Raw genomic sequence first — 25,504 nt, 5'->3', positions numbered from 1 at the left:
TAACATTATCTAAATGATTATAATCAATAATAACAATAAAATATTATGGAAAATCATTTATCAATTAAAGCAATTTGCTTGAGATAGGTCTATCCTCTAATAATACAATGATCTACAGTATTAGCATCTCATTGTAACGAAGGAAAATAAATTTTTTTTAAAAACTAAACATCCATCAATTAAAAAGAAAAAAAATCAACCTTGAAAGAAAAAAATACTAAAGTAAAATTAAAATATATACGACATAAAAAATAACAATTTTCTTTGTAATAAAATGGAGTAGTTGTTAAATAAAGAAAAATGAAATTTTATATTTTTAAACAAATCATATATCTATAAAACAAATATGTAAAATAAAGATCATTGATGGTATAATCATATGTTAGTATAATCATGAACAATAGGGAACATATAAAACTAACTATATATTTTGCTTCATAATTTAAGCATGGTGTTGATGATTCATGGTGATGCAATTATAACAACTTTATCAAATTATTTTCATAAATCGAATTTTAGATTCCCATTTATAAGTTTAAATGGCCAAAATTATTTATGTGAATAGGATATTAGATTAATGGATTCATTTTGTGATACGAGAAATAAAAAAATAACACCCCAACTACTTGCCGTTTCTTACGTACAACCGACAATCGTAATCATCATTATTAGAAAATTAATATAATATATTCAATAATAAAAGAAAGAGAGAGAGAAAATTCAATTAAAAAATAGCATATTTATATATTAAGTTTGATATGATGCATAAGACTTGGATTCACGTGTGTTTGCAATCCCATGGATTCCATGAAAGGAAAATGGTCTCTATTTTATAATAACGTGTCTTTTGATGGTACCCTTAACTCTGCAAGAGAAATAAAAATCTGTTAAAAAAAGTGTTTGGTTAATGTAAAGAAATTAAATTTGACTGATTGAAGAGATGGGTACTCTTGCAGCTGAGGTTACCTTTTATGGCAAGAATTAGGATAGCTTCTCACTAGAACTAGTGGAAATTACTTTTTTTTAAGAGGAAATTCATTAAATTTTAATAGTGTCAAGGAGAATAACAGACTTAATACATTTAAGTTCGTCATAATAATAAATTCAGTATGGATTGGGTCTCAACATGACCCATTTGGTTCGTCTCGCGGTTGACATAAAAGACTTTGAAATCACAATTCCTCTCCAACAAGCTACGAGCCTCGTTGAGCAACAATCTGATGGTTGAAACATCATCTCTTGGTTTAAGGCTTTTATGGTATCAGTACCATGGTATTGGTATCGATATTGGAAGGTGAATATCAATACTCCTTCAAATAGTATCAATATTGAGGCTTCAACGGCTATAATTTTGAATGCTTTTCATCCTACGTCTCGATAACTGCTTTTCGATATCGATACCAAAGTTGCATGTGAGCATTTAATGCTTAAAATTAAGGGTTCTAACGGCTCCAAAACATCTCCAACGGTTAGAAATGACTACAAACTCATTACATCATATAAAAACAAGTTGAGGAAACTTAAAGAAGTTACAACATCCATCCAAGCAATCCACATCAAGAGAAAAGCTCTTTCAATTTTTTACCTTTTCTCTTGTACATAGAGTGTTTTTGTGAGCTTAATTTGTAAATACCTACCTTTTGGAGGTTTTAATGTTTACGTTTCTTTATCCTTTTCTGAAAAAAGTTTTGGTTCTATCTTAGCCATTGTAAAAGATAGGGAATTTGTAAAGGTTATTCTTGAGCCTAGAAAAAGAAAGAACAAATTAGTGAATTTGATAAAAAAATCATTAGCGAGTAGCTAAGGTAGTAGATGTAGACTTCATTGAGAAAGTTGAACCACTATAAATCATTGAGCCAATTTTCCTATCGTTTCTCCTTTATTCCCAAAATTTAAAAAAGTCAATTCACCACCTCTTAGAAACAATTTTAGTTGATTTCTTTGAGCTTCAAATCTTAACAATTTTAGCATTAGTGGAAATTAGAATCAAGAAAATAGTATTCTATTTAAACGATTTACAGTTCATACATTTGTAATTATTCGTATTAATTAGAATTTTATTTTTTATAATACATATTTTATGTTTTATAACTATATTTTACAAGTTGAACAAGTCTATTCACATAAGTGATTTAAAGAAATATTATTTTTTTAGAAGTTTTGAGTTCAAATAATTGCGTCCATAGAGTGTGCTATCAATAATTAAAAAATATTATGAACATATACTACCTTATAATCACCCAGACTATTAGAAAATATTTTATATGAATATGTTAATTGTCATTTTAGTTTCTATTCTTTTTTAGAACATTTTAGTTTTTAACGTTTTAGTTTTTGATCAAAATAACTCATATTAAATACAAATTATTAATTAACTAACAATCTATACATATTACGATTTTCACGTTAGGTCAATTGCTATATATTATATACATTTACCATATATACATATGGTACATGGTCCCAATAAACAATAAGTTTATTATATAAGTCAATTTTTAACAATTAATTAGTTTTAATATTTTTCAAATATATATTTTATTCAATATTTTTTAAATCATGCATGCTTTATAAATATTAAGATATATTTTTATATTCATAGCCGCCATACTTCTAGGACACTTTTACTTTGATCATCAAAATAGAAACAATCATTAAAATCAACGTTGTTAATTTTTTGATCACTAAATCATTAAATTATTAACCACAACTAACGTAATACACCTGGAAAACAACATGGCTTCAAGGCTGATCAAACGTGGAACTTACAGAGGAGATTGAAGTGCCTAATCATTGGCTTAGACAAAGAATTTGGTATATTTAACAAAATATAATATTTCGATTATTTTTTTAAACAATTTCGGAGAAGAAAATTTTTGGTTCTAATGAGTATTAAACTAAGTACTGATAACTTAGGGGAGAATGGCAGTTCATTGAAATGCCCTTTTACGTATGCATAAATTTTGTCAATTAGTTGAAGAAAGCAGTCCTATTAACATCAAATCCCTGTCACTGCTCTTCACTTTTATACTGCTACTACTTTAATTGTTACTGATGTTGATCGCAAAGGTTAATTTCTTCAGATAATTTATGGCTGCTCATCAAATTGAAAAGAATGGGTTAGATTTTGTTGTTCAGAGAATTGATTATTTAAATACCTCATCTACCCTTATTTCATCTCATTCCTCTTTTTCCTACATAACCCTATATTTAAGGTCAACTTGTCCTCTATTTTTACTAAATCTGTTGCTACAAGACACTTTTATTGTTTCAAGTTTCCTTTGTTTTCAGGATTGATTAGGGACATTGGTGGTGGTGGATTATGTGTATATTACGGCAGATAAATTTCAATTATAGAATTTGAATTTCTTTTAATTAGTTTTCATTTTGTTGATAATATCAATTTTAAAATTTATTTGTACACATCATTATAGGAAAAAAATTATGTTATTAATATATGTATTTACCGTTAATATTTTTGAATCTATCTCTGATTAAGTAGATGAATACATATTCTATTTAAAAAACTAGTTCTTGAGTATGGATAAATAGAAATATTTTATGTAAAAAATATATTTGAAAATTATTTTATTTAAATATTATTATATAAATTATTAGAAGATAAAAAATAATATTTTAGTGATATCTGTTATCAATTAAAATAAAAATATTTTAATCATTTTTATTAATCTAGTGTGATTACAAGTGGTAGTATTTGTTCAAGAAACTCTGAAATATTAAACAATAAACGCTCAAATACCATGCAGTCGTTGATGCTTGAACCTATGACCTCTAAGAATAACAATCATTTCTTTAACTACTGAGGTCAGACCCGTCCCAAATAATGTGGAGGTCCTATGCTACTTTTAAAATAAAACCCCTAAAATATTTAATAATAAACATTAATTTGTCAAATTTAAAATTATGAGAGATCTATGAGGTTTATTTTACTAAAATTTATCATGAATCAACTTTCTATACCATTTTCTCTAGAATCAAATGAAAAGTCTATTTCTCATTCAAACATAAATATCATTAGGGCATAAATATTATACATGAACATGCGTAAATAACATTTATATGTGGCATCCTTAAATTAATTTTGAAGTCCTATGAGAAATCATATTTTACACTTATCATTAGACGAACCTAAACGAGATAACTTACTTCGTATATATTATACTATTTTTTTTAATTTAATCCGCGTTGATATAATATAGATTAAGAATTGCGTGAGAAATAAAAAGACTTCCATAGACTAGAGTGTTAACTACATTTTTGTTGAAGGATTTAATGCCCGGCAGATTTATTTTTTAATTAATAATAAAATATGATCATATACGAAAATAATTAAAAACATAATAAGATGATTCGAGAAGATGATACAATCAAATACTATTATCAACAGTAAAAGATAAACGCTGCGAGTACTAATGTAAAATACATATAATAATGGCGACGCATTAATAAAATAATTTAATTTTAATTCAATCATGATCTATCTTTAATAATTACAAGTGTTTATCTATTTTGAGACGGTACAAAAGTTCAAAACAAAAGTAAATCCATAAAATTAACAACTAAACATCAACCAGAGAAATAAAATTAAATCTAATGAATTCAATCAATTTTTTGTTTATAAATTCTGAATCTACTCTCAATCCTACTTAGAAGGTAGGGAAAGGAGACTTTAGAATAAATAAAGAAAATGCTCCTAATGAATTTAAAACTCTTAATCTAAAAAATACTAGAAAATAAAGATAAATAACTTAACTAAGTAGATATACTTACTCAACTCAATATAAAATTTAAATTTCATTTCTATAACTACTTTTTATATTTCAAATTAGGACTCATTTGTAAATAAAAATAAATAAATAAAGTAGGCCATACACAGTTGTGAGCACCATATTCAAATTATCACATTCATGCATTTGATTGATGACCCCACAGTTTTTGTTTTGTTTCAAATATCAAACTATTCACTTTTTTTGGTAGGTTTGAAGTTTTTATCTGCATATTTCAAACTCACAGAAAAAATAGGTTTTCTTTATTTTTTAAACATGCATTTAATTTTAAAATAATATAAATATATCTTTTCATAATAATAATAATAATAATAATAATACTCATAGTATTTATTTCAATTGGTATTTATTTAAAAAAAATTGAAGCATTAAAGTAGGTGTTATGGTGGTGGTTGGTTGTGATCCTTAGCAATTTAATTGTTTTATCTTCAAACTCTGGCATCCAACCACACACACAAAAACCCTACAAAATTATGAAAATAAATAATTAAAACAAATAAAAGACAAGTAGATATTTAATGTTGAACTTAGGAGTAGGACCCTCCACCCTCTATCTTCATCAGCATGAGAAATATTCATCTTTTTTTTCAAAAAAAAAAATAAAAATAAAATAATAATAATAACTTTCTTTTCTTAATTAGGTTTTCGTGTGGAAGGAGACGTTTCCTCGTTTTTCAGTTGTTTGTGATCTTCTGACAGAATTTTTTTATTTTTAAATTTCTAAACTTTACAGAATATATAAATCTTCCCTTCTCATCTGTTACATAATATATAAATCTTTTGAAAAGTTGGTTTCAATGGTTGATCAGATGCATCAAATCATACGAGTTCTCTTGTTATATATATATAATAAACATCTTTAAATGAATAAAAATAATCAAATGAGATTAATAATAAAAAATAAAAATTTAATGTTAATATTTTTTTACTCGTTTAAATGTCTTATACGTGTATAAAATTTAGAAAAATTATATATTGTATATATATATATAATTGATTGCAGGGTATAAGCAAAAGAGAATGATTGAAAGGAGAAGGGTTCCTCATCTACACGGGTAACAGCCTTTCTTATATAATGCATTTGATTTTACTGTTTTTAAATATGTAAAAAATTGTTTTTACTGTGTTAATTATTGGTGGTTTTCTTCCATTTTTAACAATTTTAAAAAATATTAATCTTATTACATATGTAAAATCATGAAAATATAGAAGCTTTTCATCAAATATTTAATATTAACATTTATGAAAAAATACAGGGGGGAAAATCATTGAATAGAATTTACCAACCCTAATCATATACATATGTCTTCCTAGTGTTATTGTTTTACCCTGAGAAAATAAGAAGGAAGGAAAATTGGCATAAATCAGTGGATACTGAAGTGAACAAAGAAGGGTATCTTTTTTTTGAAATCTCATCTTTTTCTCTCTTTCTTTTTGCCATTTCAGTGGAGAAGTTGCAGAAGAATTTCTGTCTCTCTCTCTCTGGATATTGTGAAGCTGGGAATTCAATAAAAAAGTCCATAAATTCCATAGTTAGATCATATTCGGAGTCTCTTTCTCACAAATTATGGTGTTTTAGCTACAATTACATATAAGCTTTTCTTTCTCAGCTTTTTCTTTTGTAAGCTTCAAAAATTCTCCTTTTCTCTTTATTTCTTTTGCAGTGAAGAAGATCATGAAGCACGTGCACACTAACACTAGGTAACAATCTATATATAAACGCCATAGCTTTCTTCCCTTCCTTTTCTGCAATTCCCATGGCGGCTTCAAGCTCTAGATCGTACTAGAAACACGCAACGACAACTAAACATGTCTTGTTTTTCAAACCTTCAACAAATCACAATTATTTGGGTTTGAAATTTGTTTAATTTGTGGGGTCATCATCACTCTTTTCTTTTCTTTTTACAGGATCCACTTGATCATCCTGAGAACATAAATATATCCGTCCGTTTAATTTGTCCCTGTTTTTGCTGCAATTCATGAAGCAAGCGAGCTCTCAAATGGGTTGATTCAAAGTCTCCTGATTCATCCAAAAGAATAAGGTTTTAATTTATGCCGTGTTTATGTTTTGATCGATATTGTAAATGGATTTTAGTTTTATCTTCCTTTTTTAATATTTTCTTTTCAGTGAAGTGAAAGCACAGAAAATAACATGAGATTTTCTTTTGCAAGACACAACATCCGATGGCGACGTACTGTCATGGGAACCCTGAAATCCAAGCAGCTGACGGTCTCCAAACACTCGTACTCATGAACCCTGCCTATGTTCAGTACTCCGATAACCCTCCGCCGCCTCCAAACAACCTCGTTTACCTCAACTCGAACTCCATCTCCCCTCACGCGCCATCTCCCCACACACAACAATTCGTCGGCATCCCCCTCCCCGCGGCTACTTCCGCCGCCAACCAAGGCTATGGTTCCCACGAAATCTCCCCCTTGCATGGCCTCGTTCAGCGCGTCCATTACAACTTGTACAACCCTATTGACCTTTCCGGACCAGCGCGTGAAACTCCACGCGCTCAGCAGGGACTTTCCTTGAGTCTCTCTTCCCAACAACATCCCAGTTATGGATCACAAGTTCAAGCGGGTTCAGGTGAGGACATGAGGGTTTCGGGTGGATCGGGTTCGTCCGGTTCAGGAGTGATTAACGGAGTTTCGGGTGTACAAAGTGTGCTGTTGAGCTCTAAATTCTTGAAGGCTGCTCAAGAGCTTCTCGATGAGGTTGTTACTGTTAACAATACCGAGATTACCAAGAACGAATTGGCTAAAAAGGGTAGTGGAGATAATAGCAATAGCAGTAAGGCGATTGGAGAATCGTCGGTGGCGGCGGCAGGAGATGGCTCTGGTGGCGGAGAGACAGATTCTAAGCACGGCGCCGAACTGACTACGGCAGAGAGACAGGAGATTCAGATGAAGAAAGCGAAACTAGTTAGCATGCTTGACGAGGTATGAAAATTATATATATATATGATTTGATCTTTTGAAAGTGAAGTGTATGAGAAATATATTTGTTTCCTTGGGAAAGTTATGCTTTCCAGGGAAAATTGAGTATTTTAGTTGAGTCATTATCAATTCAGATAATAGTAATGCAGATAATCATTGAAAACACTAGATAAAAGTTGCTTTCACTGAATCAAAGATTTGAAATTTCAATAAATTTGATTCTTAAATCGTAACTCAATCAAATCTAGTTACCAAGATTGAATTCCAGCGTTGTTTGATCATGAACTTCGTTTTTGCAGGTGGATCAAAGGTACAGACAGTACCATCACCAGATGCAGTTTGTTATTTCATCATTTGAGCAAGCAGCTGGGATTGGCTCTGCTAAAACATACACATCTCTTGCATTAAAGACCATCTCAAAGCAATTTCGGTGCTTGAAAGATGCAATAACCGGCCAAATCCGAGCTGCAAACAAGAGCTTAGGTGAAGAAGATTGCCTAGGAGGCAAAATTGAAGGGTCGTCGAGACTTAAGTTTGTCGATCATCATCTCCGACAACAACGAGCACTTCAGCAGTTGGGAATGATCCAGCACAATGCTTGGAGACCCCAAAGAGGGCTACCCGAAAAATCAGTCTCGGTTCTTCGAGCTTGGCTCTTCGAACACTTTCTTCATCCGTGAGTAAACTTAAAGTTCCCTTCCCTTGTAATTTTCCAACAGTTAAATTTATTGTGTATACTGATATCTCTATTTGCATTGCAGATACCCTAAAGATTCAGACAAGATCATGCTTGCAAAACAAACAGGGCTAACTAGAAGCCAGGTACTAATTTCCCATTTTTTGTAAATAGGCCAAACTCTGTTTGATTAAATTTTAATTGTTATTTTTGTAATAATTTTAGGTGTCTAATTGGTTCATAAATGCTCGAGTTCGGCTTTGGAAGCCAATGGTGGAAGAGATGTACATGGAGGAAATCAAGGAACAAGAACAAAATGGATCAGCTGAGAAAAAAAGCAAGAGCCATAACAATGAAGATTCAACATCCAAATCCACTGCACCAGACAACAAGGCCAAAGTTTCAGTTCCAACCAGGACAATATCCCTAACCAGAATGGTTCCTCAATGTCCATTTCCATGGCATCAACATCTCCCCTTGCCGGCAACCATTCGGGATTCTCCTTCATCGGATCGTCCGAATTGGAAGGGATCACTCAAGGAAATCCAAAAAGGCCAAGAAGCACCGAAATATTGCAGTCCCCAATGGATATCAAGCAAACAACCGAGGCCAACAATGAGGTTACCATGAAGTTTGGCAAAGATGGGTACACATTTATGGGAACCAACACGGATATCATGGGAAGTTTTGGTCAATACCCCATCATGGAAATCGGAAGGTTTGATGCAGAACAGTTCGCTCCGAGATTTTCAGGCAATGGCGTGTCATTAACTTTGGGACTTCCCCACTGTGAAAACCTGTCTTTATCAGGCACCCATCAGAGTTTTCTTCCGGACCAAGCGATGCAAATGGGGCTAAGGCTCGACATTGGAGAACCCGATGAGTTCGGGTCTATTGACCCTTCCACACCGCACTCTTCGGCTGCTGCATATGACAACATCGACTTTCAAAATAGGAAAAGGCTCGCATCACAATTGTTACCGGACTTTGTTGCCTGATCAACATGAAGATTTCGGATTCAAGAAACTTGCTGGGAAAGATATCAGGTATTTTCCAGGAAAATGAACGGTAGTGTAAAGGAAGACAATTCCATCCATAGTATAGGTCTATATACTTTCCATAGTTCAATTTGAGTCCCTGGGCAGTTTAGGATCTCAGAAATATTCGAGGATTGTATATTAATTTTGTAAGTTTTGGGGGATTGGGTAGATGGTGATTGATATTATAAAATTAGTCACTTGGGTATACTGGTATAATCAAATTTCTAGTCAATTTGGGTATGTATTTTGTAGCAATTCAGGACAGAATTTACTAGTTTAGTTCTTTTCTGATGTTAAACAGTTGCTAAAACCATAAATAAGATGGGGTTACGATTTTATTTTGGGTAATTACTAGTTTCTTGCTTTCTTTCCTTCTTTTTAATTATGAAAAGGAATTTTGCACTATGCTTTTCGAAAACATGATTGTTAACTTCCAGATTTCAAGTGACTAATATGTCAAAGGAAAATACTTTATACCACTTAAAATTGGGTATTTAAACATGTTTTAATTAAAATTCAACAAATATATTTCAAATAATTAAACATTATTTGTTAATGTATGATAGGGGACATTTCAGATCGTATAGAATCTTGTAATGGAAAGTATACAAGCATTAGCGTATGTTACTTTGGTAATAGTACTCTATGAACTCGTAACAATAATAATCATAAAATTCAAGATTGTATCATCACTAAGATAACACACACACATTTTAATATTTTGAGTTCATGAATTACGTACGGTGCATGAATCTTTTCTCTATTGACAATCGAACTAGATTTAGTACAACCAACTTTAGTTTGATTAGAATATTAAAGAGCCTCTTATTCAAATAATAATAATAAAGAACCTACCCTAGTTATTGGCAAACCATCATTTGAATCTATTCAATATTCATTTAATTTCCTTCAAGTTAAAATCGAAAAATACATATTAAAATCGAATAAATAAATAAATAATATTTTTCAAGTCAATAAATCAAAATCAAAGTAAATGATCAATGATCGAAATCAATAGCCAACTATTAATAATCAATTATCAATAATCACAAAAAAAATAACGAGATTAACGAGTCAAATACTGATTCAGTTCAAATTACTGAGGTTGGGTTATAGGTCAAGCAATTTGTGTCAAATTATTTGTAAAGGGCCAAGTACGAGTCACGAATCAGGTTAATTCAAGTTAAACAATCGAAGAATGGTTCGAGTTCGATGCGAGCATCAGGTCAGGGTAAAGGTAGAGCTAAGGGTGAGTTCAAATCAAGTATGGGCTCATACAAATCGGGTTCAGGTCCAAAAGCATCGGGCTTTGATAGGGGTTTTAGAGGCAGTAGGCCTGGGTCTGGCAATAAACATCAACGCAAATAGATGTAAGCTAGGGTAAATCATATTAGGTGTTAGGCCTTGATTGATTGTAAGCTTGTGGTATATTGGAAAAAGGTAAGTTACACGCTTACTCACTCAACTTTATTATCTTTTATTTCACTTATCATACTTTTAATTTTTTTAATTTGCTCACTAAACTTTAGACATTTATTTATTTTTAATCATTCTAAGATAATATGGATTATTTATTATTTTTCTCATATGACGTGTCATTTTATCACTATTTTTAATGCCAAATATGATTAAAATAAATTTAAAAATTACAATTATACCTTTAAATTATACCTAATTCTCAAATTATATCTCAAACTTTAAACCTCAATTACAACTCCACCCACCTCTTCCCCTCACTCTTTTGTCCATCTCTCACAACCCTCAACCAAGCCAATCAACACAAACATGGCATCAACTATATCCAAACCCCAAAAATAACAAATGATAGCAACAAACGAAGGGGAAGAAGAGATTACTTGGAATTAATCAACGATTAAATACCATAAATTTAAAAAAACAAGGAATTAACCATTTCACCATTTAGCAAAGAAATCAAAAAAGGGAAAATAGAAAATTTTACCTTCAGGTTTTCAAAAGAGACGACTCTGGCGATTGAACGATAGATCCGAACTGTGAGAAGTGACGGAGGGATCACCATATCCATTTAAGCTCCATCCAACGGCTGTCAATGGAGATCAGAGAGTAAAAATCGAATGATTTTAGTACAGGTTCGTTAACATTATGAAGGGTGGATTCGTGTTTAGGAGGTAAAAAATGTTTGGGCTAGAAAGTTTGGAGCCCAACGGCCACTGGAGACACCATGGTAGCCACCGCGATCGTAGCCACCGATGGCTCAACCCAGTGTTGTTGTTGAAACAGTGAGAAGTGAGGTGAAAAGTTTAGTTTTAACGTTTACGTGTATATTTTAATATTTTTAAATTTATTTTTTATTATAATCCTAAATAATATTAAAATATTAATAAAAATATGACATGTCATATGGAAAAAATAAAATAATCTATATCATCAATGAGTGATAAAAAAAAGTTCAATGTCTAAAGTTCAGTGGACAAATTGAAAAAATTGAAGGTACGATGAAAGAAATAGGAGTGATAGTAAAGTTCAGTGAGTAAACGTCTAATTTACCCATTGAAAAAAATACATAGTTTTAATTTTGATCGACATTAATCATTAAATCTAGAATATTGTTTTGGTACCAAAAAAATTAGATCAAGGGTGACCTTCTCAGTCCAAGATCAGGGTATACGTAAGACTCAATTGGGATTTATATAGAAATTTAGAGATTGTCTACCAAGAGTGACGGTGGTAGTCTAGTAGAATATGAACTTAACCTTACATGTTCAAATTCATGAATTCTAACTATTTGTACCAACACTCGTTGACATTAAACTTAGAATTTTATCTTTAGTAAGCTCACCCCTTTCTCCTTATTAAAAGACGATAGATATTATAATGATACTTTTATCTTTTTCACAACTTTATATAATTTTTATTTAGGTGTCGAAATTTTTTCCAGTTAATCTAGGTGTCGAACGTTTCCAACGTTATTTTTAAGTGTCTCAACCATAACGGACGTTAAATTTTACTGCTAAGTGACACATGTCATTCTCATATAATTTTATAACAATTTTTAAATTTATAAAGAAGACATGTGTCATTTAACGATAGAATTTAATAGAAGTAACGATTCATGCACCTAAAAGTGTAATATTAAAAACGTTAAACACTTAAACTGATCGAGAATAATTTATATATCTAAATGAAAAAATATATATAATTTGAAAACTTATTTTTATAATAATTTAATATTTAGAAAAAATAATTAAAAACCACTATTTCGATGATCAAATAGAATATCATATAATTTTATCTTTCCATAACTTCATATAACATTTTAATAGATGTACCAAAAAAATATAATATTTTAATAAAATAATCAAATACCACTATTTCAATGATTAAATACATAATCATTAAGTCTATATACAAATCTTTTACCATTTCACATATAATCATTTACTGAAATAATTTTTATAAATATATACTCATTATTAAACCATGATTGAGTTGGTCATGGGTTAACCAATACCAATATAGTTGAAAAATGATTAAAAAAATCATATTTATATAATAATACACATTTTTATAACGATACTTTTTTTTATGTTTTTATATAATTTATCTAAAATTGAAAACTACAATTTAATGGTTAAAATACAAAACAATTTAATTTATACATAAATTATTCATTGTTACATGTATAATCATTAGTTAAAATGTCTTATATAATATTATTTTAACACAAAATATTGTTAATTGAACAAAATGTAATATACATAGAGGAGATGGGAGGTGTGGAACTTAATTCAAACATAAGTTCTGACCTTCCAATCTTCAATTGTAATAGTTTGACGAAAACTATATTATCCTCATAATCCATCCTACGATAATAAATAAATAATCACGTTATTATTATTTTTTCTTATAAAAATAATTAACTTAAAATTCAAAGTAGAAACACACTTAATAGTTAGAGTTTGCCCTATTTTTTAAATCTTTTGTTGTTAGTTTTTTTATTTATCTTTGTGATTGACGATAATACCGATTTTGACGCTGATCACCTACAATTGATATTCATTATTTTTTCGTTATTATAGCATTTTTTATTTTTTATTTTTAATAATTATGTCTTTATAACACGTATTCTCTTGCCATTATGACATATTTTTTTTGTTTTTATGACACATTTTCGGTCGTTTGGTCGTTATTTTCATTTTTTTTTCAGGGTTAGATTTAACATTCACACGATGCTTATTTGCTATCATGCCGATATTCCTTTCTTTTTAACTCTCGAATTGGATTTGAATACGCAATTTGCGTTCGCAGATAGTATTTTCAAGTCCCTTGATTCTGATTTACGATTTGTCGGTGATATTTCAATAGCTTAATCCTTTTTTGTGGTTCGTTTATTGATACAATCAAAATCTCTTCATGTCTGCATTTTGTTAGAGTTTATTTGGTTAAGTTTCTTAACATTTTCCTTGTACGGGTCCTTGTGTAATCTCAAATGTCTAGTTTTCTTGCGTTTAGGAAAATGTCCTCATTATGTGTTTAATCTACAATTCTGATTGTATATCTTCATTGTAATTTAAAATTTTAATAAATTAGTGGTTATGTAAAAAAAACTTAAAAATTCAAAGGATATGGTTTAATATTAATTAAAATAGTTAAACTAAGAAAACCTGTAGATGCAATTACAAAAAATGATGGAATCCAGCGTAGCTTTTTGTCTCACTTGACTTGATCATCAATGGATGACTACTGGAGTAGAAATAGGGGAAACACGTGTTTGGAATGAGAAACTCTGAAGAAAGAAATCCAATAGATTTTGAAAACAAAGGAGCGGCAGTCAAAGGATGTTTTGATTGTATACATTCAGTTGTAATAATTAGACTTATAGTTAGGATGTCTTAGGTACGGTAATATTAATATACGGTTAATGAAATAGGTTATTAGAAATATTCAACCTAAACTTCAAACTCTTTCCAACAAAACCAAGACTTTTCATCTCCGCGTTGTTGCAGAAATCTGGGTTTCTCTTCAGTGTATATATATTACATGGATGAAATCGACATTCCCCATTTTTATCTGCCCCATTTCTCTCGAGTTATGAAGGATCCTGTCACGGTTTCAACAAGGATCTCTTATGATCGAAAGAGCATCGAGAAATGGGTGTTTTCAGGGAAGAACAACACTACATGTCCGGTTACAAAGCAAGTTATTTCTGATTGTGAGCTTACCCCAAATCATACCCTCAAAAGATTGATTTAGTCACGGTGCTTGTTAAATACTTCCCATGGAATCGAAAGATCCCAACCCCAAAGCCTCCCATCAGTAAACCCCAGATTATCAAGCTTCTCGATGATGCCAATGTTGCGGAATACGACTATCGGATAAAGCAAAATCGCAACTGATAATTTGAGAAAATAAAAATGAAGATAAAGAAGATACAAATTTTACTTGAAAAAACCCTAAATAATATCGGGTAAAAACCACGGGAAACGGTACAAGACTTTCACTATGAAAAATAGGAATTACAACTTCTCTCAATCTAACAAGGAGAAAACAATAACAATTCTCTCTTGATAAAAAGGAGAAAACAACTCTCAAGAAACTCTCTAAATTCTCTACTATTGGGAGAAAGCTAGAATGATTTAGGATGTTTTCAAGCTAAATAAGCTAGGGTATTTATAGTTGAAGCTTAAGGACTAATCTTATAAATACCCTAAAGTACAATGACTAAATTGTGATTTTACCATTGTCCAAAAAATTAACATTTCGGTGAATGAACTGAAAGCTCTCCCATTTGCACCAAAAGTGGCTTGGCTACTTTTGCTGACTTTTCAATAATCTCTCACTTGAAGATTTGATTGGAACAATCATATCTTCACACCATTCTTTCTACCTGTACCTTCATGTTGCTTACGTCTCTGACAGGCCACAGGAGGATCGACACCAGGTAAATTTATCAGCGTTGATTGCCTTCGTCATGAAATATTTTATGTTATCTTTGGTATAGATCTTCTGCATATCTACCGTTACTTCTTCCACATTTTCACGAATAAAATGGTACTGAACTCGTATGTGCTTTGTCCTTGAATGAAATGTTGGATTCCTTGCTAGATGAAGGTGCTTTGACTGTCACAAAACACAGAGACATACTCTTGATTGTGCCCAAGCTCCTCCAATAGCATCTTCAACCAAATTGCTTCTTTACTGGCTTGTGTAGCTGTTACATATTCTGCCTCTGTTACGAATGTAGCCACAACTGACTGCAATTTTAAAACCCAAATTACAGCTCCACCAATAATTTTGAACACATATCATGTAGTAGACTTGCTTTTAACCAAATCCCCTGCATAGTTAGAATCAAATACCCATTGATAAGTAAGTTTGATCCTCTGTAACATAATGCAACATTTGAGGTCCCTTTGATGTATCTTAAGACACTCTTTATTGTATTCCAATGCTCTTTCCCTGGTTTCTCCATGTACCGACTAACCACTCCCACTTCTTGTGCAATGTCTGGTCTTGTGTATATCATATCGAACATTAAACTTCCCACTGCCGATACATACGACACTCAAGATATCTCCATCCTTTCTTGTTCACTACTAGGACTCATACTGGAGGATATTTGAAGTTAATAGGAAGAGATGTAGAAATTGGCTTACAATCATGCATGTTGAATCGTGACACGATATTCTTCAAGTAATTCTTTTGTGAAAACCAAATCTTCCTATTACTTATGTCTTGGTGAATTTGCATCCCTAGAATCTTGTTTACTGATCCCAAGTCCTTCATTTCAAATTCCCTAGCCAGTTGTGCCTTCAATTCTTTAATATGATCTTTGTTTGGTCCTGCAACCAACATGTCATCCACATACAACAACAATATAACAAAATCGTTATCACCAAACCTCTTGAAATAAGCACAAGGGTCTGTGTTAAGTCTGCTGTATCCAAGGCACTAATGAAGGAATCAAATCTCTTATACCAATACCTCGGTGCCTGCTTTAGACCGTACATAGATTTGTTCAACCTGCATACCAAGTTCTTCTTTTCGTCTTCTTCAAAACCTTCAGGCTGGAGCATATAATCTCTTCTTCAAGATTTCCATGAAGAAAAATTGTTTTAACATCTAGCTACTCTAGATGTAAGTTCAATGTAGCACACATTGCCAAGACTACTCAAACTGTTGTTAGTCGAACCATAGGAGAAAAGATTTCATTGAAATCAATACCTTCTTTTTGAGCATATCCTTTGACCACCAGTCTTGCACGATACCTCTCAACTTGATCGTCACCATTTCGCTTGATTTTAAAGACCCATTTGTTACCAATTGGCTTCCTTCCTTGTGGTAGTGGCACAAGGTCTCATGTATTATTTTTTATGAAGGGATTCGATTTCTTCTTGCATCGTCATCATCCATAGTGAAGCATCTGGGCTGTTTATTGCTTCCTGGTATATTGATGGCTCACCGTCCTCTGTTAAAAGGCAGTATGCAACATTACCTTCTATAATATAATCTGAGTTCCAATTGTGACGTCTTCTCACACGATCTGATTGACGAGTTGTTGGAGCTTCAAAACTCTCTGGTTCTTGTTCATTATGTGCTGCTTCTGATTCAGAACAATCTCCTTGTTCAACTTCCTTTTCCACATGTATCTGTGTAATCTCTGACTTTTCAGTGCTATCATTGTCTTCTTTTCTTCGTAGTTTATCTTCTTCAAATATAATATCCCTGATGATCACTTTGCGGACAGTGAGATCCCATAAGCGATACCCCTTGCCTCCATCAACATACCCCAAGAATTGGCATTTCCTAGATTTTGGATCCAACTTTGAGATTTATTGGGAGTTATACATCACGTACACAATACTTCCAAATACATGGAGGTTTAAATAATCAGCTGGTTTACCAGTCCACATCTCTATTGGGGTCTTCAGCTCTGTTGCAGTTAATGGAGCTCGATTCACCAAATAACAAGCGGTATTGACTACTTCTGCCCAAAATGATTTTCTAGGCCTGCAGCTCTCAACATTGCTCTTGTTCTTTCTAACAAGGTTATGTTCATCCACTCTGCCACTCCATTTTGTTGAGGAGTGTTTGCCACTGTGAACTGTCTTTTGATGCCTTCTTTCCTACAAAAGTCATCATATTCTTCACTTGTGTATTCTTTTCCATTATCTGTTCTAAAACACTTGATCTTGTTTCCAAAATCAAGTTCCACCCGAGCTTTGAATTTTTTGAAAGTCGAAAACACATCTGACTTCTACTTAATAGGGTACACCCAACATCTCCTGGAGTAGTCATCAATAAATGAGACAAATTATTTTGTTCCGCCTAGGGAAGTAACTGGCGCTTACCATACGTCAGAGTGAACCAATTCTAGAACACTTTTGCCTCTAGAATTTGACGTGTTGAATTTCAACCGGTGCTGCTTACTTGTTTACAATGCTCACACAAAGTAAGTGATACCTTTGTTAAGCCTGGAAGTAGCTTTTGCTCCACAAGGACTTTCATTCCTTGTTCTGACATGTGTCCAAGTTTCTTATGTCATAGCATTGCAGAATCTGAACTACATCAGTCAACATAGGCTTCCTCTTCTAGCAAAGTCTCTCCCTTCAGCATGTACAAGTTTGCTCATATCTTTTGGTCTTTAATCACCAAAAGCGCTCCATGGAACACCTTCATGATTCATTTCAGTGTTTCAATCTTGCTCGCATTATTATCCAATAATCCGTAGGATAATAAATTTTTCTTTAGGCCTTTCACGTGCCGCACATCTCGAACAACTTTAATTGTTCTATCATACATCTTCAATTTGATGGTTCTCACGCCAACGATCTCTAAGGCATGATCATTGTAACTATACACATATCCTCCCGAGACATGTTCATAATGATGAAACTATTCTCTTTTTGAGGTCATGTGATATGTTGCTCCTGAATCAAAGAGTCATATATCTGCATATCTTTTTATACATTCCATGTTGGTTGACGCTTCACAACATAGAGCATCTCTATCATCTGAAGTGTTTGCAGTATTGCCTTGTATTTATTTTTTATTTAGACTCCAACAATCCTTCTTCAAGTGACCATTATTTCCACAGTTGTAGTACCTTAAATCTTTTTACTTTTTGACTTCGATCTACCATGTTTGTGACTGCTGCTTTGGTCACGTTCTATTGATCTCACTCTCATCATTGTCAATGCTTCTGCTTATTGCAGATTTACTTGTCTGTCTTCCTTGTTCTTGCGTCGATTTTCTTCTTGTAGAACAGCAGCTGCAACATCATCGAAGACTAGACTGGTGACATTACTGTTTGTCAAGTTGATGATGAGTTGATCATACGAATCATGTAGACTTTGAAGTAGAAGTTCATCACATTCTTGTTCTCCTATTGTACATCTTAAGGATGTAAGCTGAGAAAATAAAGTGTTCAACGTGTTTAAGTTCTCTGTCACTGAAGTAGATTCTAGTATCTAGAGAGTGTACAATTTCCTCTTGAGGAAAATTTTATTTTGCAGCGATGTGGCCTCATACAATTTGGTGAGATGATCCCATATCTCCTTAGCTATCTTCTTCTCCTCGATGCTTGACAATACTTCATCTGCTAATGCTAGATGAAAGTTTGCCATAACATTCCGTCTATTTCGATCCATTTGTTGTCATGTATTAAATCTACCAGGCTTTCACTGATAGCTTCTAGACAACCGTCTTTCCTCAGGATGACCTTCATCTTCAATTTCCACTATAAGAAATTTCTCCCATTGAATTTTTCAATATCAAATTTTGTTGCCATAACTTTTATTACGGGTAGCTCCCACTATTTCACTATTGTGAATAGTTCTCTGGAACCTTCAAAGAAAGGGTAATACCTTCTTACTTTCTTATGTTGGAGGATCCACCTTTTGGTGGCAACCAAAAAGACAATAAGTAGATATTACACACTCTAATTTGGCTCTGATGCCAATTGTTGCGGAATACAACTATCAAATAGAGCAAAATCGAAACTAATAATTTGATAAAATAAAAATGAAGATAAAGACACAAATTTTACGTGGAAAACCGCTAAATAATATATGGTAAAAACCACGGGCAACGGTAGAAGAATTTCACTATGGGAAAATAAGAATTACAACTTCTCTCAATCTAACAAGGAGAAAACAATGACAATTCTCTCTTGATAAAAAGGAGAAAACAACTCTCAAGAAACTCTATAAATTCTCTAGTATTGGGAGAAAGCTAGAATGATTTGGGATGTTTTGAAGCTAAATAAGCTAGGGTATTTATAGTTGAAGCTTAAGGACTAATCTTATAAATACAATAAAGTACAATGACTAAATTATGATTTTACCATTGTCCAAAAAATCAATATTTTCGGTGCATGCACCGAAAGCTCTCCCATTTGCACCGAAAGTGGCTTGGCCACTTTTACTGACTTTTCAATAATCTCCCACGTGAAGATTTGATTGGAACAATTATATCTTCCCACCATTCTTTCTACCTTGAACCTTCATGTTGCTTATGTCTCTGACAGGCCAGAGGAGGATCGACACCAGGTAAATTTATTAGCGTTGATTACCTTCGTCATGAAAACTTCTATGTTGTCTTTGATATGGATCTTCTGCATATCTACTGTCACTTCTTCCACATTTTCACAAATGAAATGGTACTGAACTGGTATGTACTTTGTCCTTGAATGAAATGCTCGATTCCTTGCTAGATGCAAGGCGCTTTGACTGTCACAAAACATAGAGACATACTCTTGATTATGCCCAAGCTCCTCTAATATCGTCTTCAACCAAATTGCTTCTTTATTGGCTTGTATAGCTGCTACATATTCTGCCTTTGTTGTGGATGTAGCCACAACTGACTGTAATTTTGAAACCTAGCTTATAACTCCACCAGTAATTTTGAACACATATTTTGTAGTAGATTTGCTTTTATTCAAATCCCCTGCATAGTCAGAATCAACATACCCATTGATAACTAAGTTTAATCCTCTGTAACATAATGCAACATTTGAGGTCCATTTGATGTATCTTAAGACCCTCTTTATTATATTCCAATGCTCTTTTCTCGGATTCGCCATGTACCGACTAACCACTCTCACTGCTTTTACAATGTCTGGTCTTGTGCATATCATAGTAACATTAAACTTTCCACTGCCGATGCATACGACACTCGAGACATCTCCATCCTCTCTTATTCACTGCTAGGACTCATACTGGAGGATAATTTGAAGTTAATAGGAAGAGGGGTAGAAATTGGCTTATAATCATGCATGTTGAATCATGACAAGATATTCTTCAAGTAATTCTTTTGTGAAAGCCAAATCTTCCTATTACTTCTGTCTCAGTGAATTTGCATCCCTAGAATCTTGTTTGCTGATCCCAAGTCCTTCATTTCAAATTCCCTAGCCAGTTGTGCCTTCAATTATTCAATATAATATTTGTTGGGTCCTGCAACCAACATGTCATCCACATACAACAACAATATAACAAAATTGTTATCACCAAACCTTTTGAAATAAGCACAAGGGTCTGTGTTAAGTCTGTTGTATCCAAGGCACATAATGAAGGAATCAAATCTCTTATACCAACACCTCGACGTCTGCTTTAGACCATACATAGATTTGTTCAATCTGCAAACCAAGTTCTTCTTTTCATCTTTTTTAAAACCTTCAGGCTGGAGCATATAAATCTATTCTTCAAGATTTCCATGAAGAAAAGTTGTTTTAACATCTAGTTGCTCTAGATGTAAGTTCAATGTAGCACACATTGCAAGACTACTCGAACTGTTTTTAGTCGAACCATAGGAGAAAAGAATTCATTGAAATCACTACCTTCTTTTTGAGTATATCCTTTGACCACAAGTCTTGCACGATACCTCTCAAGTTGATCGTCACAATTTCGCTTGATTTTGAAGACCCATTTGTTACCAATTGGCTTTCTTCCTTGTGGTAGTGGCACAAGGTCTCATGTATTATTTTTATGAAGGGCTTCAATTTTTTCTTGCATCGCCATCATCCACAGTGAAGCATCTGAGTTGTTTATTGCTTCCTGGTATGTTTATGGCTCACCGTCCTCTGTTAAAGGCAGTATATAACATTACCTTCTATAACATAATCTGAGTGTCAATTGGGAAATCTTCTCACACGATCTGATTGGCGAGTTGTTGGAGCTTCGGAACTATCTGGTTCTTATTCATCATGTGCTGCTTTTGCTTCAGAACAATCTCCTTGTTCAACTTCCTTTTCCACATGTATCTGTGTAGTCTCTAACTTTTCAGTGTTATCATCATCTTCTTTTCTTCATAGTTTATCTTCTACAAAGATAACATCCCTGCTGATGATCACTTTGCGGGCAGTGAGATCCCACAAGTGATACCCCTTGACTCCATCAGCATACCCCAAGAATTTGCATTTCCTGGATTTTGGATCCAACTTTGAGATTTCTTGGGAGTTGTACATCACGTACACAATACTTCCAAATATATGGAGGTTTGAATAATCAGCTGGTTTACCAGTTCACATCTCCATTGGTGTCTTCAGCTCTGTTGCAGTTGATGGTGCTCGATTCACCAAATAACAGGCGGTATTGACTACTTCTGCCCAAAATGATTTTTCTAGGCCTGCAGCTCTCAACATTGCTCTTGTTCTTTCTAACAAGGTTCTAAACATCCGCTCTTCCACTCCATTTTGTTGAGGAGTGTTCGCCATTATGAACTATCTTTTGATGCATTCTTTCCTGCAAAAGTCATCAAATTATTCACTTGTGTATTCTTTCCATTATCTATTCTGAAACACTTGATCTTGTTTCCAGAATCAAGTTCCACCCGTGCTTTGAAGTTTTTGAAAGTCAAAAACACATTTGACTTCTTCTTAATAGGGTACAGCCAACATCTCCTGGAGTAGTCATCAATAAATGAGACAAATTATTTTGCTCCGCCTAGGGAAGTAACTGTCGCTTGCTATATGTCAGAGTAAACCAATTCTAGAATACTTTTGCCTCTAGAATTTGACGTGTTGAATTTCAACAGGTGCTGCTTATTTGTTATGCAATGCTCACACAAAGTAAGTGATACCTTTTTTAAGCCTGGAAGTAGCTTTTTCTCCACAAGGACTTTCATTCCTTGTTCTGACATGTGTCCAAGTTTTTTTTGTGCATTGCAGAATCTGAACTACATGAGGCAACAGAGGCTTCCGCTTCTAGCAAAGTCTCTCCCTTCAGCATGTACAAGTTTGATGTTATCTTTTCGCCTTTCATCACCATAAGCGCTCCATGAAACACCTTCTGATTCATTTTTATGTTTCAATCTTGCTCGCATTATTATCCAACAATTCGTAAGATAATAAATTTTTCTTTAGGCCTTTCACGTACCTCACATCTCGAACAACTTTAATTGTTCCATCATAAATCTTCAATTTTATGGTTCTCACGCCAATGATCTCTAAGGCATGATCATTGCAACTATACACATATCCTCCTGAGACAGGTTCATAATGATGGAACCATTCTTTTCTTGAGGTCATGTAATATGTTGCTCCTGAATCAAAGAGTCATATATCTGTATATCTTTTTCTACCTTCCACGATGGTTGACGCTTCACAACATAGAGCATCTCCATCGTCTGAAGTGTTTGCAGTATTGCCTTGTGGATTGGAGTTTTTATTTAGACTCCAACAATCCTTCTTCAAGTGACCCTTCTTTCCTCAGTTGTAACACTTTAAATTCTTTTTGCTTTTCGACTTTGATCTACCATGTTTGTGACTGCTGCTTTGGCCACATTCTGCTGATCTCCCTCTCATCATTGTAAATGCTTCTACTTGTTGCAGATTTACTTGTCTGTCTTCCTTGTTCTTGCGTCGATTTTCTTCTTGTAGAACAGCAGCTGCAACGTCATCAATGACTAGACTGGTGACATTACTGTTTGTCAAGTTGATGATGAGTTGATCATACGAATCAGGTAGACTTTGAAGTAAAAGTTCATCACGTTCTTGTTCTCCTATTGTACATCTTAAGGATGTAAGATGAGAGAATAAAGTGTTCAGCGTGTTTAAATGCTCTGTCACTGAAGTAGATTCTAGTATCCGGAGAGTGTACAATTTCCTCTTAAGGAAAATTTTATTGTGCAGTGATGTGGCCTCATACAATTTGGTGTGATGATCCCATATCTCCTTAGCTGTCTCCTTCTCCTCGATGCTTGACAATACTTCATCTGCTAATGCTAGATGAAAGTTTGCCATAACATTCTGTCCATTTCTATCCATTTGTTGTCATCTATTAAATCTATCGGCCTTTCACTGATGGCTGCTAGACAACCGTCTTTCCTCATGATGACCTTCATCTTCAATTTCCATAATGAGAAATTTCTCCCATTGAACTTTTCAATATCAAATTTCGTTACCATAGCTTCTATTAAGGATAGCTCCCACTATTTCACTATCGTGAATAGTTCTCTCGAACCTTCAAAGAATGGGTAATACATTCTTACTTTCTTATGTTGGAGGATCTACCTTTTGGTGGCAACCACAAAGATAATAAGTAGATATTACACACTCTAATTTGGCTCTAATGCCAATTGTTGCGGAATACGACTATCAGATAGAGCAAAATCGGAACTAATAATTTGAGGAAATAAAAATGAAGATAAAGAATACACAATTTTACGTGGAAAACCCCTAAATAATATAGGGTAAAAACCACGGGTAACGGTAGAAGAATTTCACTATGAGAAAATAGGAATTACAACTTCTCTCAATCTAACAAGGAGAAAACAAAGACAATTCTCTCTTGATAAAAAGTAGAAAACAACTCTCAAGAAACTCTCTAAATTCTCTAGTATTGAGAGAAAGCTAGAATGATTTAAGATGTTTTGAAGCTAAATGAGCTAGGGTATTTATAGTTGAAGCTTAAAGACTAATCTTATAAATACCCTAAAGTACAATGACTAAATTGTGATTTTACCATTGTCAAAAAAATCAATATTTTCGGTGCAAGCACGAAAGCTCTCCCATTTGCACCGAAAGTGGCTTGGCCACTTTTACTGAGTTTTCAACAGCCAAGTCACCACTTCAACTGAGCAAGTGTCTCAAGAGGCTTCAATCAATCGCTTCTCAGAATGTTACGAACCAAAGATGCATTGAATCTTCAGGCGCAGTTGAGTTCTTGGCTTCAATTGTGAGTAATAATGACTCTACAGCTGCTGAAGAAGTAAGACCAACTGATGAGGCTTTGAGCGTTCTCTATAGTCTCCAACTCTCGGAAGCTGGTCTGAAGAATCTTACGGGCAAAAATGGTGATTTCATTGTGTCCTTAACGAGGGTAATTAGTGTTGGAAGCTACGAGTCTCGGGTTTATGCGGTACTGTTGTTGAAATCAATGCTGGAGATAGCTGATCCAATGCAGCTCATCAGATTGAGACTGGAATTATTCGTTGAATTAGTTCGAGTTTTGTGTGACCAAATCTCTCGACAAGCCTCAAAAGCTACTCTACAACTCTTGGCCCATATCTGTCCACGGGGACGAAACAAGATCAAGGCAGCCGAAGCAGGGGTAGTGCCAATCTTGATCGACTTACTTCTCGATTCATTTGAGAAAAGGGTTTGTGAGATGATACTAACAGTGTTGGATCCAGTGTGCGGATGCGCCGAAGGCATATCCGAGCTGCTAAGACATGGAGCAGGGCTTGTAATTGTTTCAAAGAAGATACTTAGGGTCTCTCAGGTTGCAAGTGAAAGGGCAGTGAGGATTTTGCTATCAATTTCGAAGTTCGGTGCCACCATTAATGTGCTTCAAGAGATGCTGCAATTAGGTGTTGTGGCTAAACTGTGCTTGGTGCTTCATCTGGATTGCGGATCCAAGACTAAAGAGAGGGCTAGAGAAGTACTGAAATTGCATGCCAGAGTTTGGAAGAATTCCCCTTGCATACCTACCAATCTGTCCTCTTCTTATCTAGCTTGATCAGTAGGGGGAAAAACAGATGGAATTCAATATTTTCAATTACCAATATACTTCTGTACATAATTGTTCACTGATAAAATTAAATAGCAAAATCAACACATA

At 33.5% G+C, this 25,504-nt stretch overlaps 1 protein-coding gene and 1 pseudogene across 1 annotated transcript; both read left to right on the top strand.

Annotated features, from left to right (window-relative positions):
• The first annotated feature begins 6,211 nt into the window (after positions 1-6,211).
• Positions 6,212-9,803, top strand: LOC120192821 (BEL1-like homeodomain protein 1). The gene is given in 7 exon segments (XM_039195534.1): positions 6,212-6,509; positions 6,717-6,850; positions 6,981-7,754; positions 8,051-8,427; positions 8,513-8,573; positions 8,653-8,818; positions 8,821-9,803. Coding segments are annotated over 5 exon segments (1,971 nt in total). The 5' UTR covers positions 6,212-6,509; positions 6,717-6,850; positions 6,981-6,992; the 3' UTR covers positions 9,426-9,803.
• A 4,683-nt stretch (positions 9,804-14,486) lies between these two features.
• LOC120192844 lies at positions 14,487-25,410 on the top strand (annotated as a pseudogene).
• The last annotated feature ends 94 nt before the right edge of the window (positions 25,411-25,504 follow it).

The sequence above is a fragment of the Hibiscus syriacus genome, unplaced genomic scaffold (genome assembly GCF_006381635.1).
Source record: "Hibiscus syriacus cultivar Baekdansim isolate YM2019G1 unplaced genomic scaffold, ASM638163v2 tig00116982_pilon, whole genome shotgun sequence".
Classification (NCBI taxonomy): Eukaryota; Viridiplantae; Streptophyta; class Magnoliopsida; order Malvales; family Malvaceae; genus Hibiscus; species Hibiscus syriacus.
The sequence above is the reverse complement of the archived record's forward strand: the minus strand, read 5'-3'. Positions and strand labels throughout refer to the sequence as shown.